Source organism: Podarcis melisellensis (genome assembly GCF_964234715.1).
Source record: "Podarcis melisellensis genome assembly, chromosome: Z".
Lineage (NCBI taxonomy): Eukaryota > Metazoa > Chordata > Lepidosauria > Squamata > Lacertidae > Podarcis > Podarcis melisellensis.
In genome coordinates this window covers 1,855,537-1,872,819 of record NC_138547.1, presented here as the reverse complement: position 1 = coordinate 1,872,819, position 17,283 = coordinate 1,855,537, and the positions used below count along the sequence as shown (strand labels likewise).

Below are 17,283 nucleotides of genomic sequence, written 5' to 3'. Positions count from 1 at the left end.
GCCAAGAAACTCTGTGCATTTGGCAACTGCACAAATGTCTCAGCCAGAGCTGCAACCCAGATGCAGTCACAACTTGGCAAGACAGCAACACCACTATTGACGTTTATGCTCTTTTCACTCTCTTTTTTTGCAAAAAACAACATACTTTTTTGCAGCAATTAAACATGTTTTAGCCAATTGCAACTGGACAATCTACAGCATCTTTATTTTTTCAGCACAGAGAAATTCACATCCACAAGGATTCACTTCTCTTTTTAAAGCCACACCACCTTAAAGATCAGATGGCTTTAAAGGGGGATTAGAGAATTTCGCTGGAGGAAGAAGGCAAGGTTATTAGTGAAAACCAGTCCCAATGGCTGCATGGAAGTTTTGGATTCGGAGGCAGTATTCCTCTGAATAAGAACCACTTGGGACCATGAGAACGAGGGGGTTATTGCAATCACACCCATGCGTAGGGACACCCCAGAGGCATCCACTTGGCCACTATGGGAAGCAGAACACTGGCCTCGGTCCTGTATACCTGAAGGAGCGTCTCCACCCCCATCGTTCTGCCCGGACACTGAGGTCCAGCGTCGAGGGCCTTCTGGCGATTCCCTCCCTGTGAGAAGCAAAGCTACAGGGAACCAGGCAGAGGGCCTTCTCGGTGGTCTTGTAGGACTACAAGAAGTTCTGTGAGGAGTAATTTAATAAATATTGTAAAAATGGAAAAGGAGAAATTATTTGTTAGAAAAGGTAAAGGCAAGAATTGTAGGGGAAATAATCAAGACAGAAGGCTATCAGAGATGCTGAAGGAAGTCCAAACAAGGACATATGTATAATAATTTGTGTGGTATGTCTTAAAAAATTTTGTACGCTAAAAATTAATGAAAAATATTATTAAAATAGAGGGCCTTCTCGGTGGTGGCGCCCACCCTATGGAACGCCCTCCTTTCATATGCGAAGGAAATAAGCAGCAATCCTATCTTTAAAAGACATTTGAAGGCAGCCCTGTTTAGGGAAGCTTTTAATGTTTAACAGACCACTGTATTTTAATACTTTGTTGGAAGCCACCCAGAGTGGCTGGGGAAACCCAGCCAGATGGGTGGGGTATAAATAATAGATGGTTATTATTATTATTATTATTATTATGACTTTGATCTGATCAAGCAGAAATTTTCTTACATTCACAGGAGATATATGAGATGACTGTGTGGGTCTCAAATATTAGTTAATTTGTGGTGTTAGAAATCTCCCAGGCGCAAGGTGCATTCTGCACCTGGCATGCGTCCAGCTGCGACCATGTGAGTATCTCTGGATGCCAGATTAGCGACTGACATCGCCATCTGGCTGGCCACTCCAGCTTTCTTAAGCAGGTAAGCAGAATAGCTTGCCTCCAAGGAGTACATAGTTAAACCCCCTCCTCAGTTTTAATCACTACAGTGACCTTGTAAGATAGGTTAAGAGGCTGTAACTGACCCAAGGTCAGCCACTGAGCTTCATGTTTATGGATACTGTTTTACGTATTTTCTTATGTGTATCATTTGCCATGTTTTTGCTGTGCTTACTGTGCACATATGCTTATATATTAACCTACTGTAAGCTGCTCTGAGATTTTTCAAATGTTAAATGGTCTATAAACAGAAATGATGATGGTGGTGGTATCTCATCAGGGCTCCACTGATCTCTCTGAGCAACCTGCAAGAGAAACACCTGTGTCTGATGACAAAGGCTCTTCAGGACTGTGGGGAGGAGATGTGGACTCTGGTTCCTACAGACCAAGGCATGGCTCTATCTCCTTGGGGCTGCTGTCATCAGAGGACTGTATCTCTGAGGAACCCTGCTCTGGAGCCATAAAGAGAGTGACCTAAAAGCTTAAAATTGTTCTCTCTCATTGATGGTATGGACATGGCTTACTGGAACATTAGATATTCAAGAAATTTCATTTCCTGAAATAAAATTATTTAGGCATCCTCTCTTATTGCTGAAAGAGGATCCAAGTTTAGTTTATAAAAAGTAGCTGGGTTTATCATTTTATCTACTGCGGTCTGGAAAGCCTGAAGGTTCAGCGTGTCACAGCCCTATGCAACCCGTAATCTAGCAGAAGAAATTAACAAGTGTAGAAGAGCATAAACCTCAAAGAAAATCCAAAGCCGTCTTGATTTGCAGCTTTCAGCTCTGGCTGTGACCAAAAAGGAGCTACAAAGCGCCACACAGTTATGGTTCAACCCATATTAACTTTGCAGCAGATATTTGCATTGTTCTTTGCATTACGCACATCAACAGGATTGCAACACTCCCAATAAAAGCTGCAAAGTCGTAAATGGGATTAGCTGCTGGATGTTTTTACAAGCACAATAAAGGACAGTTTGGAGATTTTTTTTAAAAAAGTTGCTGTTTTGTTTCTCCCCTCCAACCCCAACTCTTGCCAGCATCTTTTAGTTCGGTGAGTGGAAAGGGCCTTGCCATTTCCTTTCTCCAATGGTTGAAACTAGGATATTTTCTGATGCAGAACAAAAACATTGTGCATGCATCTGGTGGGGGGAGTTGGGGGAGACAATAGAAACATCTGCTTCAAGATCATGCTTTGGACAATACAGCAACCAGTGGGTGAGTAAGAATCTCTTTTAATAAATTGCGGGGGTGGGGGAAAACAACAAGAGAGACTGACCGGCTGCAAGGCCGCTCCACCAACCATGCAGAGACCACCTGGGCCCACCTTGCAGGGAAATCGTGCAACCAGGTAACCATTAAAGCAGCTGGCAAAGCAAGCACAACCTTAAGAGCGGCACAAATGAGGAACTTTGCTCAAGTAAGACAGATTCTGTCTGCCTTAATAAGTTACCCGGAAGAAGATAACTATCACCCAAAAACCCAACACCCACAGGGGCTGGGCTTCCACAGTGCTCGTTTATTGAAGAGGCCATGGTGAATGTGTTAGGAAGCCTTGGAAAGCAGCGAGGCTCTGAGAAGCTCAGTTTATCCTCTCTGTTTCCGCAAGGCCGAGTCCCCCACGTCGCAGGCAGCCAATGCGTGAGAGTTAAGTGTTGCAGACGAACAGAGAGATGGAGAGAAAAGTGGAATCTTCAAGGGGGTGGCTCACAGCGTCAGGACTGGTTTTGGCGACCCTCACTAGAATAGGTGTGCCAGCTCATGCTCTGACCGTCAGGGAGGCAAAACATCTGCAAAAAAGACATTCGGGTGGACAGGACTGGGTGACTTTAACCACTTCATTACACGGGTGGAGGGGGGAGAGGAATGTAAGCAAGGAAGAAAGGACTGTGGGGCAGTGCCGCAAACACATCTGGGGTGAAATGCAGCCATGGGGAACTGCCCTCCAGAGTGAAAAGCTCCGTTCTGCCTTGGGCTGGGCCACCTGTGCTCCTGCTAACCTCCACCTGGCCCATTAAAACTGCAACCCTTCAGTTATTTGTATGCTCCCTTAACCCAAGAGATTGATTAGTTTTTAAAGGAAGCTGGGTCAAAAAGCTGCAGGCTTTCCTTGGGGAGGTCTTCGCCCTTCTGCTCACCCACCCTCCAAATTCAGCCCAGAGACTGAGCTGGGTGTCAGGTCTGTTGGTGCAGGATAACTACAGGCAGCTCATTTGCAGAGTTGGGCCAGTGGGACAGGGCAGGGCAGGCCAGAGAGATCTGAAGGGACCAAGAAATGAGAATGAAACATATTTCCACCTACTGGGAAAGGAGAAACTTATATACACACAACAGAATAATAATTGATTCCTTCATTGCAGAGGGTAGATGAATTCTATAATTCAAAAGAAGGATTTGCAGAGGAGGGGTGGAATCAGCACATTTTTTAAAAAAAGGGCAAAAGAGAATTTAAAAAGTTTTTAAAGGGCCCACTGAGCAAAGTGGCAGCATATGCATTTATTAGGGATGGGGGGGGGGAGAGACCTGTGGCCCTTTCTCTCCACATGCTGATGGGGAACAAACCCCCCAGCCAATATGGCCAGTGGTCAGGGATGATGGGAGCTGTAGCCTAGCAACATCTGGAGAGCCCCCAGGTCTGTGCCTCTGGTATAAATATATAAAAACTCCAAATTATTACAGCGAAAAAAGAAATGGTCAGCGACCAACAAAACTATAGGAACGCAGGGCCGGGCGGCAAGCGCAAGGAACGTCGCCTAGCTGTCACAGCTGCAGCAGCAGCAGCCCTGGCGCTGGGTCCCTCCGCCGCCACCAGGAAGGCCAGGTCAGATGACATTCCTTGCGCTTGCCACCCAGGTCCAATCTTCACAGCTGCAGCAGCGGCTCCAGCACTGGGTCCCTTTGACAATGGGGGGGGGGGGAAGGTGGGGGGAAAGAAGGGAGGGCAGGCGCTATCAAGATCCACGTCAGTTGCACGGCTCCCTTTGATGGGGGTGGGGGGGGAGAGAAAGGGCTGGAAGGGGAGAGAAAGAACTTTTGCCTCCCTTTCCTCCCCCCCATAAACTCCCCCCTCCCGTGTCCAGTTAGCCACCTCCTTCCACACAGCAACCTGCACACACTCTTTGTCCCTCCAACAACAATGGGTAGATCACTGCCGGTTTTTTATACTGGTAGGAGATCACAAGCTTTCGGAAGCTGGATGTGCCTGCTGTATATCAAGGGTCATGATTTATCTAGCATACGATCCCTCTAGTTCTCCTTCTCATTCCTTCTACTAACCACAAGCCTTGCCCACTCTCAACCCTGCTGACTTCTCTTTTCTTCCACTCTTTTCACAAATATGAACAGCTAAGAAAAGGTGGGTGGGAGGCTGATTTTTTGCCTCTGGGAAAAATCAAGGTAGTAACTGCGTAAAATGATTTTAAGAAACCAAACCCACCCCAAGGTAAGATTTTAAGAAACCAAACCCACTACAGGTAAAATGTGGCCATCATGACTAGTAGCTATTGATTGACAAATTTGTGACAGATGAGGCTAATCCACTTTTAAGGCCGATGCTGCGTCTTGTGGCAAATTTCAGAGTCTAACCATACGCTTTGGGAAGAAGTACTTCCTTTTGTCTCTTTCAAATCAAATCCATTGGATGTCTCCCACTGGCTTGTAGTTTAGAAGAGAGGAAGGTTCCTATCCACTTCTCTACACCACACAGAATTTCATTTTTCAAATGAGCAGAATTGGATTGCTTTGGTACATCAGTGAAGTACATTGTCCTTGAGAAGAAAGTGTTATCTTCAAAAATATATTGGGATTTAAAAGAGAGTATCTGTTTCTCTACCACTGTTTCCATGCCTCCTTAACAACTCAGTGATGCTTCACATATCTTCTATTAATTCCCAATTCTTTCAATCCATGCCTAGAGGCAAAGTCTGGATTCTAATAAAATGCTTACAATTACGATTGCTAAGCCAGGGACTAGCATTTACCCCTGCTAAGAGCTGTTTGACAGTGGAATTTGCTGCCAAGGAGTGTGGTGGAGTCTCCTTCTTTGGAGGTCTTTAAGCAGAGGCTTGACAACCATATGTCAGGAGTGCTCTGATGGTCTTTCCTGCTTGGCAGGGGGTTGGACTCGATGGCCCTTGTGGTCTCTTCCAACTCTATGATTCTATGATAAATTAATGCAGTTTATTAGTTGCAGGGGCCCAGGCTTGGTAGTCATCCATTGCCTCCTTGCTGCCTGCCTCACAAAGGTGAAAGCAAGAAAAATCCTTCTGAATTCACTGCCTACAGAGAGTTTTTATAGGGGAGAAAAAGCAAGGATTTCTGCTCCTCACTGAATCCCTGCAAAGGCGAGGGCTTGGTCTGAGGCATTCAGCCTATGACCTTCCCAATTCCCACTTCCACACATCTACATCTACATCTCCAACCCATCCAATTTGGCCATGAAGCACCCCTATTGCCATTCCACCTGCATGAAAGACTTCTCCTTCCAGGGGCTCCAAACACCTGTCCCCAATTCCATCCTGAAGGAGACAAATTAAAACTGACCAACGTGATGGTTCAGGGTGGGGTGGAGGGCAGGGAGGGCAGAGGGGAAACAGAGGAATATGTGGCATGTCTAGAAATGGAGAAAGAGCAACCAGGAGGGGTGGGGTGGGGGTCTTTGGCCACGGGGGCGGAGTCCAGTTGCCTCGACCTTCATGACAGAGCAGCACCAGTTGGTCAAAACTCTGACATTGTTCAATGGCTAAATTATGGGGAAGGGGAGGATAAAAGCACTGGAGATACGAGGCAGGAATTCTATTCCAGTGGGGGTGAATGGGACAACCCTACAGGTGAAACTCAAAAAATTAGAATATCATGGAAAAGTTCATTTATTTCAGTAATTCAACTTCAAAGGTGAAACTCATAGATGAGATCGACTCATGACATGCCAAGCGAGATATGTCAAGCCTTGATTTGTTCTAAAGGTGAAACTCGAAAAATTAGAATATCGTGGAAAAGTTCATTTATTTCAGTCATTCAACTTAAAAGGTGAAACTAATATATGAGATAGACTCGTAACATGCCAAGTGAGATACGTCAAACCTTGATTTGTTATCATAGCGATGATCATGCGCACAGCTGATGAAAACCCTAAATTAACAATCTTAGAAAATTAGAATATTAAATGAAATCAGCAAAACAAGGATTGCAAATCGAGCAAGATTGGACCTCTGAGAAGTAGAAGCAGATCTCACTTTGCATGTCATGAGTCGATCTCATATATGAGTTTCACCTTTGAAGTTGAATTACTGAAATCAAGGAACTTTTCCACGATATTCTAATTTTTCGAGTTTCACCTGTATGTGTGCCTACTCATAAGTCAATCCCATGGAGTTCAATGTGGCCTACTCTTGGGTAAGGGGGTACTTGGGGTAGGGTTGGTGGTAACACAGCAAGAGCCCTGAACACCATTGCTGCCTTCCTATGAATGCAGAGGAAACATCCTCCATCCATGTCTTTTCTTGTGCCTGAACAGCAAAGTCCAAGTGCGTAACAGGAGATGGGACAAGACACGGCGAGGAGACAGATGACACCCAGAGAACGTTATGTGCAGCGGTTTAAGTATGGCACTTTAGCAGTAACCTCAACTCTGTCCTGCTCATGGGTATTATTGGCTTAAAGGTAAACACACATCAATAATTAGCAGAGAAGGGGAGTCTTCTGGAGAAGGAAAAATACCCAACAGCTTCATTACCACCATGTTGGGCAACGCATTTGTGAGAAGCCCCTTCTCCTGAGTATTCACTGTTAAGACTCAGATTATTTAACACAGCATTTAATCAAAAAGCAAACAGACTTGGTATCTGTTGTTAACCGATAGCAAAACTGAAAGGGAGCCAGCAATGGAATTTGCTAGGTGTGCCAAAGTCCAAGCTGAGCAGGTATAAAGGTAGGACCTGACACTCGTTCTGAAAGGAGGCAGCAGAGGCACAGCACAGTGGTTGCCTACCTTTAACATACACACAAAGCCACAGAGTTAGACGGGGGCCAAAAATCCCAGCAACCTGGTGACCCTCCAGGTGTCACTGAACTACAATCACCCTTGACCACTGGCCACTCTTGGCTGGGGCTGAAGGGAGTCCAACAACATCTAGAACAGCCTTTCTCAACCTGTGGATGTTGTTGAACTACAACTCCCATCACCCATAGCTAGCAAGGCCAGAGCTCAGGGATGATGGGAGTTGTAGTCCAACAACATCTGGGGACCCACAGGTTGAGAACCGCAGATCTAGAGGGTACCAGGTTGTCTAACCCAGTCCTGTCCACCCCTTCCCCACTCCAGAAATATGAGCTGATCAATTTAACAGTGGTTCCCAAAGACCAGTGGTTCCCCAAATGGGTAGTATAGCTTGGGGGGGGGTTACTGGGGAGGGCAAGGGATATGTAAATAATTACCAGAAACTGAAAAGCTGATATCACTGTTTGTCCATTTTGTTGAATTAATTAATTAAACTAAAATATTTTAAATTGGATTTTGAATTTATGTGCAATTAATTCTTACTGTTTTGGGTTTTGTTGTTATCATCTTCCCCATTGGGTCATGCAAACCACTTTTTCAAATACTGATTTTATGGGGTAGGAGGCACTGAGGATGAATTTATGGAACCAAGGGGGCAGTGGTCAGAGAAAGTTTGGGAACCATTTGTCTAGACCAAATGATGTTTGCAAATCTAAGAGTTATGTATATGGAAAGATTCTGTTCCATCTGGATAGGAGACCAGTCTGTTTCTGAAATAAATTTAAAGTCCTGCTTGCAGCATACTCAACGTCAGGAACAGGAACACAGTCTTGTTTTCCAAAAACTTAATCATAATCATTTTCCCATGGGCAACATGTTAAGAGTTTGGGTTAGAAGGATTCCGGTCCTGTCTGTCTTAATGGAGGCAGCCCCCACAACAGCGGGGGATCGTTGACGAATGAAAAAGAAAGATGACAGAGGGCAAATCATCCTTGCAAGTTCCCGCCAGGGACAGGGGGAAGGGGCTTCCCTCACAGTTCATCTCAGTACCTGGCTCTCACTTTGGCATGGAATGTGGGAGGTCAGGGGCTGCTGAGTGCAAAAGCACTTTGCCTGGCGAAAACCCTCCTACGCCGCCATTAAGAAACAGAGGTTCTCCTTTTAGCTGGCTTTAAAATACTGGCATAAGGGTTGCAACAACATATTGCCAAATATACCAGCTACAATGATCAAAAGTTTGAATTGAAATAAGATTTTCTTTGGCGTGAGAATCGGTTGGGGGGAGGGAAGCCCACGATTTGTTTATTCTAAGCTTCTTTTATATATTTATGATTTGGCAACCCACTCCAGAATATAAAATAAAAATATATTTACAAGTGAGGAAGGGAGGTTGGAGTAATATTGATATTACCAAGCAAAAAAATGGAAACTGTGTGATTTGAAATGAAGAAAAGAGGGGGGGGAGCTCAAATATGACTGTGTTGGAAAGACAAAGCAATCCCCCTCACCTCCATTTAAAAACAACAGACAAGGAAAGAGAGACTGAGATTTGTGTGTTCTGCTGACAGAATGTAATGTAAGATAAAGTTTAATTGGGCCATAAATCTCCAGCTGGAAGGAAAAGAATTTGGGGGCTGTGATAAGAACCCTGCAGAGATTCTGGGAGTTGGAAAGGAGTATTACATAATTTTTCCATGTATAAGATGCCCCCTATTTTGGGGGACTACAAATTAAGGAAACAGCCCTCAGCATTACCTGTGCATAAGAGGAGACCAAATTTTAAACCTAATTTTTTGTTTTAAAAAACCTAATATTATACACGGGAAAATGTGGTAAATCTTCAGAGCATCTGAAAACTGCCCACCTTTTCCTAGGTTGAGGGGGAAATGGCAGAGATCTACGACATGTTTTACTAGTGAGACATAATGGTTTCTAGCAGACTTTCGCCTGTTCCGAGACATCAAAGCAAGGGACGGAGAAATAAGACCTCTGAGAAACTTGGAGATTCAGTTCCGCCTGAAGCCATGATGGGAGAAAACAACAGCTGGGACGTGAAAGAGGCAATACCATATATGGACAGAAGGAATCTCCACCGATATAACAGTTTTCACACGCAGGGCAGAAGAAAGATAATAGATTTGAGTTACACACATGAAGCTTTATAAATTTATATATTGTAACATCACAAATGGAAATCACTAATTCTGTAGCAGTTGATTAAGGATTATTGTAATTGCATTGTAACTGACGCAGTGAGATGCACCCAAACCATCAGGCAGGGAGTCACTAGAACTAAAATGTATTAATTGGAAGTTGATTGGCACTTTGATAATTGTATAATTTGGGGATTAATTGTTATTGTTATAATTTGGCTATTATTTGGGGTATATTGGAAAACTAATAAAAATTATGTAAGAGTTGGGGATTAGTAGCAAAAGCAGTATCTCAGAGGGAAGAAAACGGGTGGGTAAGCTGTGACCCTCTAGACGGGCTCCAACTCCCATCAGCCCCAGCCATCATGGCCAATGGTCAAAGATGGTTGGGAGTTCAACATCATCTGGAGAACCAAAAGGTTCCCCACCCCAGGAATAAAAATTAATAATATTTTAGATCAAGACCTGCCTTAACAGAGAGATTTTCACACAGGGATGAGAAGAGGGGGCAAGATGAACCTATCAGAGGAGTCCATTCTAACATCTAGGGTCAGCCATGGAAAAGGCCCTGAGTAAACCATGTTTATATGATATTGAAAGCTGACTTGGGTGGTCTGTTCTGAAAATAGTGTCCTAGTAACAATCTCATAAACTAACAGGACTAACTGAAGGTTAGCAACTGTACTCCTGTATACAACTTTCTCTGCACGGGGCTGTCAAATCCCTAGTGAGATCAGATGCTTCTGCCCATTCTTTTGGCAAGTAAACTGAGGTTTGCTGGTAGCACAACAAGGAGAGAGGACTCCTTTTTCACCTGCACAGTATAAGGAGGAAAATCATTAGCACAATCAGGAAAACAAGGGAACTCCTCTCAATACCTCCGTCCTTCTTCTCAGCTTCGTCCCGGATTAGAGGGGAGGTTAGGGTCACCTTGAGAGTAAGTGGAAGCTCCTTTGTGCTACGGATGATGATGGCTGCCTCACCCACATGATGCTCCACGTGATATTTCTCCTCTGTGAGTTTCTGAAAGAGTTCAGAATTGCTCGGTTGAGTCACTGCGGTGGGAAATCACAAACTCAGCAAAGAAAAAGACGTCTTTATGCTGGATGGAGCTGATGGGAGTTGTAATCCAAATTTTCAGGAGGGCAAAGTATTGACTAACTTCCTAGAAACTGTTGCTTTGAAACAATTTGAAAGCCAACACTTGAAAACCAAACAACCCATCTTCTCATTTTCCTTCCACTGGAGATGGCAAGGCCAATATAATCTTCTCCCTCTAAGTCGGGCTGAGAACTTGGAAGTTCTCATTATTTATGCATAACTCAGGGAAGTTTGTAGTGGGTCTATCTGAGCACCCAGAGTTGATGGGGACATCCCGTTGGTGGATTATTGTGGATTATTCCGAATGTGAATCCAACCCCAGCAACAGTTAAAGTAGAGGTATTAGAGCTGCCAGGGGTTCAAAGGCCAGTCTGAACTAACACGTATTTTCCTTTTTTATAAAGGGCAAGCCAGAAGGAAGATACCCCTATCCATTCTCATTCTCCACTAACTGAGCCCCTTACAAAGTGGACAATATATACTAAATAATAATAACTTCTCTTGACACACATAGTTTAGTAGGGGAATTGGAGAATTTGCTTTATGAGACATCTGTGATTACTTTTTTAAAAAAATAATATTAGAAGTACTATTACTTTTAAATTCTGAAAACTATGTTAATTTCTCTGTGTGAATTTTTAAATTATTTGTTCTGGCAGCTGGAAAATTAAGAGCTAAAATTGTGGCTCCCAATGCTGAAAGTTCTTTCTGTTTTGCAATGGCTTATAGCCAAAGAAATAAAGTTGTTACTTAGCTGCCTACCAACCTAGTGAGAAAAAGTTTATTTCTTTAATAACATTATAATCATTAGAACTATTTATTAGATGTAGTTTTACAGATAAATGAGAGGGCAGCTCCAATTCTGAGAGAGAACAGAAACAACGCTGGTGTACTTGGGCTTTCTTAGGTCAGGGCAGAGGCACCCATTCCCCCCCCCCCATCTGTGTTGTCTACATTTGTTACTGTGATATCTGGGTTTTTTGACTTCCTTGGAACTGATGTTTTCAGAACTTCTTGACCCAAATAATTTTGATGCACATCTGGACTTTCAAAAAGACATCCCACCGAAAGGGACCACTGCAGGGCAGATAATACACTCATACAAAAGACATAGCTGTCAACTTTTCCCTTTTCTTGCGAGGAATCCTATTCAGAATAAGGGAATTTCCCTTTAAAAACGGGAAAAGTTGACAGCTATGACAAAAGAGGGGCAGCTAGGCAGATGAACAGAATTTATTTTTTATTCATTCAGTTTATATAGCATCCTTTATCAAAAGATCCCAACAACAGTAGGAACACATTATGGAGCACCAAATATAAAAATCATAATAAAAAGAATAATAACCAAACATGAGCATATCCATGGCTATGAGTTCCATGTGCTGGGGACAAACTGCAGAGGATGCCTATCACTTCCATACCTTGTGGGGAGCTTCTGCTGGCCCACAGTTGAAAACAGAACACTGGGTTTGGTTGGCCTGGTCATTCTCAAATATGAGATCTCACTCTTAAGACAAATGAGTCTTCTGGGTTTTTAGGGGAGAAGGGTGTTGCAAGAGAATTGCATGCTGAGTATTCGGCTTTCTGCAAACCTGTAAAAAGCCAGCACTCTTTTGGGTCACAGAATTTTGGTTCCTGAACTGTGGCCATGTATCACGGCACAGCAAGGGCACACTGAAAAGAAAAAAAGATGTTTCCAAGCCATCGCCCTGAGCAACAGTCAGAAGGAACAAAGCAGAGAAAAGCAAGGCACTTTTGCCATTTCTGCTCACCTTCTCTGGAGGATAGCCTAGATTTAAGGGCAGAGAACAAGCGATTCATCTTTAAACTGTTTCAGGTTTTCCATGGTGTAAAATTCAGTTAATGTTTCTTCTTTGCCCAGGACAGCATTCAATTTTTTAAATCAAAAACACCAGCGCTGAGCAGTGCTTAGCTGAGCCATTCATCACAGCCACAGACTGCCCTAATTTTACTCACCTGGATTTGGATGGGGAGATTGTCTTTGACGAGAGACAGTAAGGTCTCGGTGGGCTTCTCTTTGCACATAAGAACCAGCTCCAAGTCCATGTCGTCTTTTATCAGCAGACCTTTAGCTACCAAGCCAATCCTCATCACGCCACACAAGACCCGGCCACCATGGTCCCTGAAGACAGGAATAGATATATTTTCCCCAGAACAATAATCGCAGTGATATTTTGCACACTCAACATGTGTGTCAATGTAACAATATGCCCTTAGCACAGGGCAACAATTTTGCTGCACCCTTATTTCAAACTCCTGAAACAGACAGAGGGCTATGAGTAATAACAAGGAGAAAACCTGTAAGTAATGAGTTTGTTTTCCAGAGGTGTAACTCTGTTATCGTCTCTTGCAGCAAAAAGAGCAAAGAGTTTTGAGGCACTTAAAAAACTTCCTCTGCAACTAACCTTAGGGAAACCGCCCTTGAACAAAGAAACTTCAATGGGAGCCTCCAAGGTGACACTATTGAACTGCCACACAAAGGATCTCAGTGCTGTCATTTGTGGGCTGAATTGGCATAATGGATTTTTATCATATTACATGTATTAACTAACTTAAAGGTAAAGGTACCCCTGCCCGTACGGGCCAGTCTTGACAGACTCTAGGGTTGTGCGCTCATCTCACTCTAGAGGCCGGGAGCCAGCGCTGTCCACAGACACTTCCGGGTCACGTGGCCAAGCGTGACTAGCTGCATCTGGCGAGCCAGCGCAGCACACGGAACGCCGTTTACCTTTCCGCTAGTAAGCGGTCCCTATTTATCTACTTGCACCCAGGGGTGCTTTCGAACTGCTAGGTTGGCAGGCGCTGGGACCGAGCAATGGGAGCGCACCCCGCCGCGGGGATTCGAACCGCCGACCTTTTGATCGGCAAGTCCTAGGTGCTGAGGCTTTTACCCACAGCACCACCCACGTCCCTTGTTAACTAACTTGCCAGATCCCAAATGCCTGTCTTGTCAATTACTCCTTTGTTTGTTGTTAACCATCACATAAGATAATTATTAGGATCTGTACTTTTTGGCATTTCCTTTCCTTTTGACATCACTGGTCAAAATCCTACCCACTGGGTTGTAAACTTAATGCATTTGATGAAGTAAGCTCGAGTCCATAAAACTTTATGCCATAACACATTTGCTATTCCTGATCTTCCCCTTAAAATAAACAAGATCCCTCATGGTTCTAAATCAGGGGTCAGCAAACTTTTTCAGCCGGGGGCCGGCCCACTGTCCCTCAGACCTTGTGGGGGGCCGGACTGTATTTTGGAAAAATAATAATGAACTAATCCCTATGCCCCACAAGTAACCCAGAGATGCATTATAAATAAAAGGACACATTCTACTCATGTAAAAACACACTGATTCCCGAACCGTCCGCAGGCCGGATTTAGAAGGCGGTTGGGCTGGATCCGGCCCCCAGGAAGTGGCGATGGCAGCTACGCAGGGTTTCAGGAAGAGGAGTCCACCTAGAGGTGCCAAGATTGGACCTGTGACCTTCTGCAAGCCAAGCATGTCCGCTGCCACTAGCCTGCTGCCCCTTCCCTATTTGCAGTCTTTGTAAGTATTAAAATACTCTTAAAAATAAATGAAACTGTTGCTGTATCAGGGCCATATTTAGTTGAAAGAAAGTTATTTTTAAATTGATTCAACTGACTGAGGGATGAGGAACCTGTGGCCTTGTGGGAGCTGGCAGCCTGAAACTGCTACCAGCATCCCTGACCATTGGCGTTGCTGGGAGTCCAGTGACACCCAGATGAAGACAAGATCCCCAGCTCATTATGTTGGAAGATTCAGGACAGAGGGAAGGAAGTCCTTCCTCACACTGTTAAACTATGGAACTCTCTCCCACAGGAGGAAGAGATGGCTAGCAACTGGGAAGGCGTTAAGAGACAAGTTCATGGAGGAGGAGAGGCTCTCAATGGCTGGGCTCTGACTCCACACCTAGAGGCAGCAGGGCTTCTGAGTAACAGTTGCTGGAAACAAAAACAAAAAAGTGTGTGTGTGTGTGTGTGTGACCTTGTGCTCAAATCCTGCTTGTTGGTCTCCCACAATGGGCATCCTGTTGACCACTGTGAGAACCGGATGTTGGGTTAGATGGGCTGTGGGCCTGATCCAACAGGCCCTTATGTTCTTAAGTGTTACATCCCTAACAAATGTAGCAAGAAATGTGGCTAATCAGGCTGATTTCTATTGCAATCAGTGCAGCCCTATGAATTTTTATTGGCAAGCCATCCCCACTGCGTTCCATGGGGCTTAGTCCCAGGACAGTGTGGACTTGGGGCACAGCCTACAAACAGTCTTTGTCAGCACGAGTTGCTTAGACATCATCTGTGGCTTTGACAGACTGAACCATTTTTCATCACTGCACCATGTATTCAGTTCTCAGTTGTCCAGATACATTGACCCTGTACACGGTCGTTTGACGAAACCCAGTTGGATTCTTTCTTTGGAGGTTCCTGGAGGCTGTCTCTCCATGATGGCTAAGCTGTCCAGACAGCAGTCCTTTCATACAAAGCCATGGGAATCAAGTCCCTCTCCCTTGGAGGCAACTGTAGGAGAGGCCTGCTTTCGTCCATCCCAAAAAGACATTGGAAAGCAAGCTGCTTGCTAAAGGTTAAACAGACTATGCTAGCCTCTAGGCTGCGGACAGTTTAAAAGGGCTGGAGTGTCACACATCATAGCCAAACATTACTGATGTCAGGGATCCCTGTAGAATTAACCACCGGGGGCCAAATTCAGCAATTTTCCGGGCCTTAAGACGACCTGGAGAAAAAGTGTGGACAATGCCAGCCTTGTCAGCTTCAGGAAATTGCTTATCACCACCTGTTCTTCCATTAATATCCTACCTTTCCTTCAAGGAGCTCAGAGTGAGATGCATTTCATATTTACAACAACCCACAGAGGACTGAGGTAGACGCAAGCAGCTCAGTCACCCCAGTGAGAGCTTTGTGGCTAAATGGGGCTTTGAACCTAGGTCTTCCCAACCCCTAGTCTAACATTCTATCCACCAAGCCAAGCTGCTGGCTCTCAAAAGATGAAGCCAAGCTAGGATTTCTAATAGAAGAGGCCAAAGACTTGTTCTCTGCTGCTGCTGCTGCTGCTGCAAGAAGCAAGAGTAGATACAGGGGAAACTTGAAAAATTAGAATATCGTGGAAAAGTTCATTTATTTCAGGAATTCAACTTAAAAGGTGAAACTAATATATGAGATCGACTCATGACATGCAAAGAGAGATGTGCTTCTATTTCTCAGAGGTCCAATCTTGCTCCATTTGCAATCCTTGTTTCGCTGATTTCATTGAATATTCTAATTTTCTCAGATGGTTAATTTGGAGTTTTCATCAGCTGTAGGCCATGATCATCACAACTGCAACAAATCAAGGCTTGACATATCTCGCTTGGCATTTCATGAGTCAATCTCATATATTAGTTTCACCTTTCAAGTTGAATTAGTGAAATAAACGAACTTTTCCACAATATTCTAATTTTTCAAGTTTCACTTGTATACTAGGCTTAAGTTACAGGATGGAAGATTCTGAATGAACATTGTAAGAAACTTTAACCAAACCTTAGGAGGAACGGTTGAGGGAGTTGGGTAAGTTTAGCCTAAAGAAGATAAGACTGAGAGGTGATATGACAGCCCTCTTCAAATACCTCAAGGGATGTCACACAGAAGATGGAGCAAGCTTGTTTTCTGCTGCTCCAGAAGGTGGGATCCAAACTAGTGGATTCAAATTACAAGGAAGTGAATACCCACTAAACATTAGGAAGAACTTTCTGATAGGGAGAGCTGTTCAATTGTGGAATGGATGGCCTCAGAAGGTGGTGGGCTCTCCTTCCTTGGGGTTTCAAAACAAAGGTTGGGTGGCCATCTGTGGGGGATTCTTTAGTTGCGGTTCCTACTTTGCAGGGGGTTGGACTAGATGACCCTTTGGGTCACTTCCAACTCTACGGTTCTATAATTCTATGTTAACAGCAGCTCCATAATGAGTTGGCAATTAGGTACTCTCCCCCCCTCCCCACAACCTAACCAAGAGAAGCAGAATTATTTAAAAAACAATTAAAATGTATGCAAATATGTTTCTGGGATATCTACTCATGATAGTTTTCTTCTTAGGCTGCTGTGTTGCAGGAATTCTCTTTAAGCACAGAGTCTACCCTCTCAAGCTAAACCATGAAATAATGGTATGTGTGCTTTGTATGCCTGGTAAAGGTAAAGGGACCCCTGACTGTTAGGTCCAGTCACGGATGACTCTGGGGTTGTGGCGATCATCTCACTTTATTGGCCGAGGGAGCCGGTGTACAGCTTCCGGGTCATGTGGCCAGCAGGACTAAGCCACTTCTGGCGAACCAGAGCAGCGCACGGAAATGCCATTTACCTTCCCGCCGGAGCAGTACCTATTGATCTACTTGCAGTTGGACGTGCTTTCGAACTGCTAGGTTGGCAGGAGCTGGGACCAAATAATGGGAGCTCACCCCGTCGCGGGGATTTGAACTGCCGACCTTCTGATCGGCAAGCCCTAGGCCCTGTGGTTTAACCCACAGCGCCACCCGCATCCCTAAGCCTACAGCACCCAGTATTCCCAGGCAGTCTCCCATCCAAATCCTAACCAGACCTGACCCTGCTTAGCTTCTGAGATCTGACGAGATCAGG

The 17,283-nt window shown here is 44.5% G+C and overlaps 1 protein-coding gene and 1 long non-coding RNA gene across 8 annotated transcripts in view; both read right to left on the bottom strand.

Annotated features, from left to right (window-relative positions):
- STRBP (spermatid perinuclear RNA binding protein) overlaps positions 1–17,283 on the bottom strand; it is a 114,781-nt gene that overhangs the window by 32,486 nt on the left and 65,012 nt on the right. For all 7 annotated transcript variants that reach the window (XM_081896426.1, XM_081896422.1, XM_081896423.1 and 4 more), the window contains 2 exons: positions 12,598–12,763; positions 10,398–10,542 (listed from right to left, as the gene is read on the bottom strand). In XM_081896426.1, the coding sequence (XP_081752552.1) occupies positions 10,398–10,542; positions 12,598–12,763 (311 nt within the window). The remainder of the gene's footprint in view (positions 1–10,397; positions 10,543–12,597; positions 12,764–17,283) is intronic.
- LOC309361600 overlaps positions 1–17,283 on the bottom strand; it is a 215,819-nt gene that overhangs the window by 149,570 nt on the left and 48,966 nt on the right. The window lies entirely within an intron of this gene.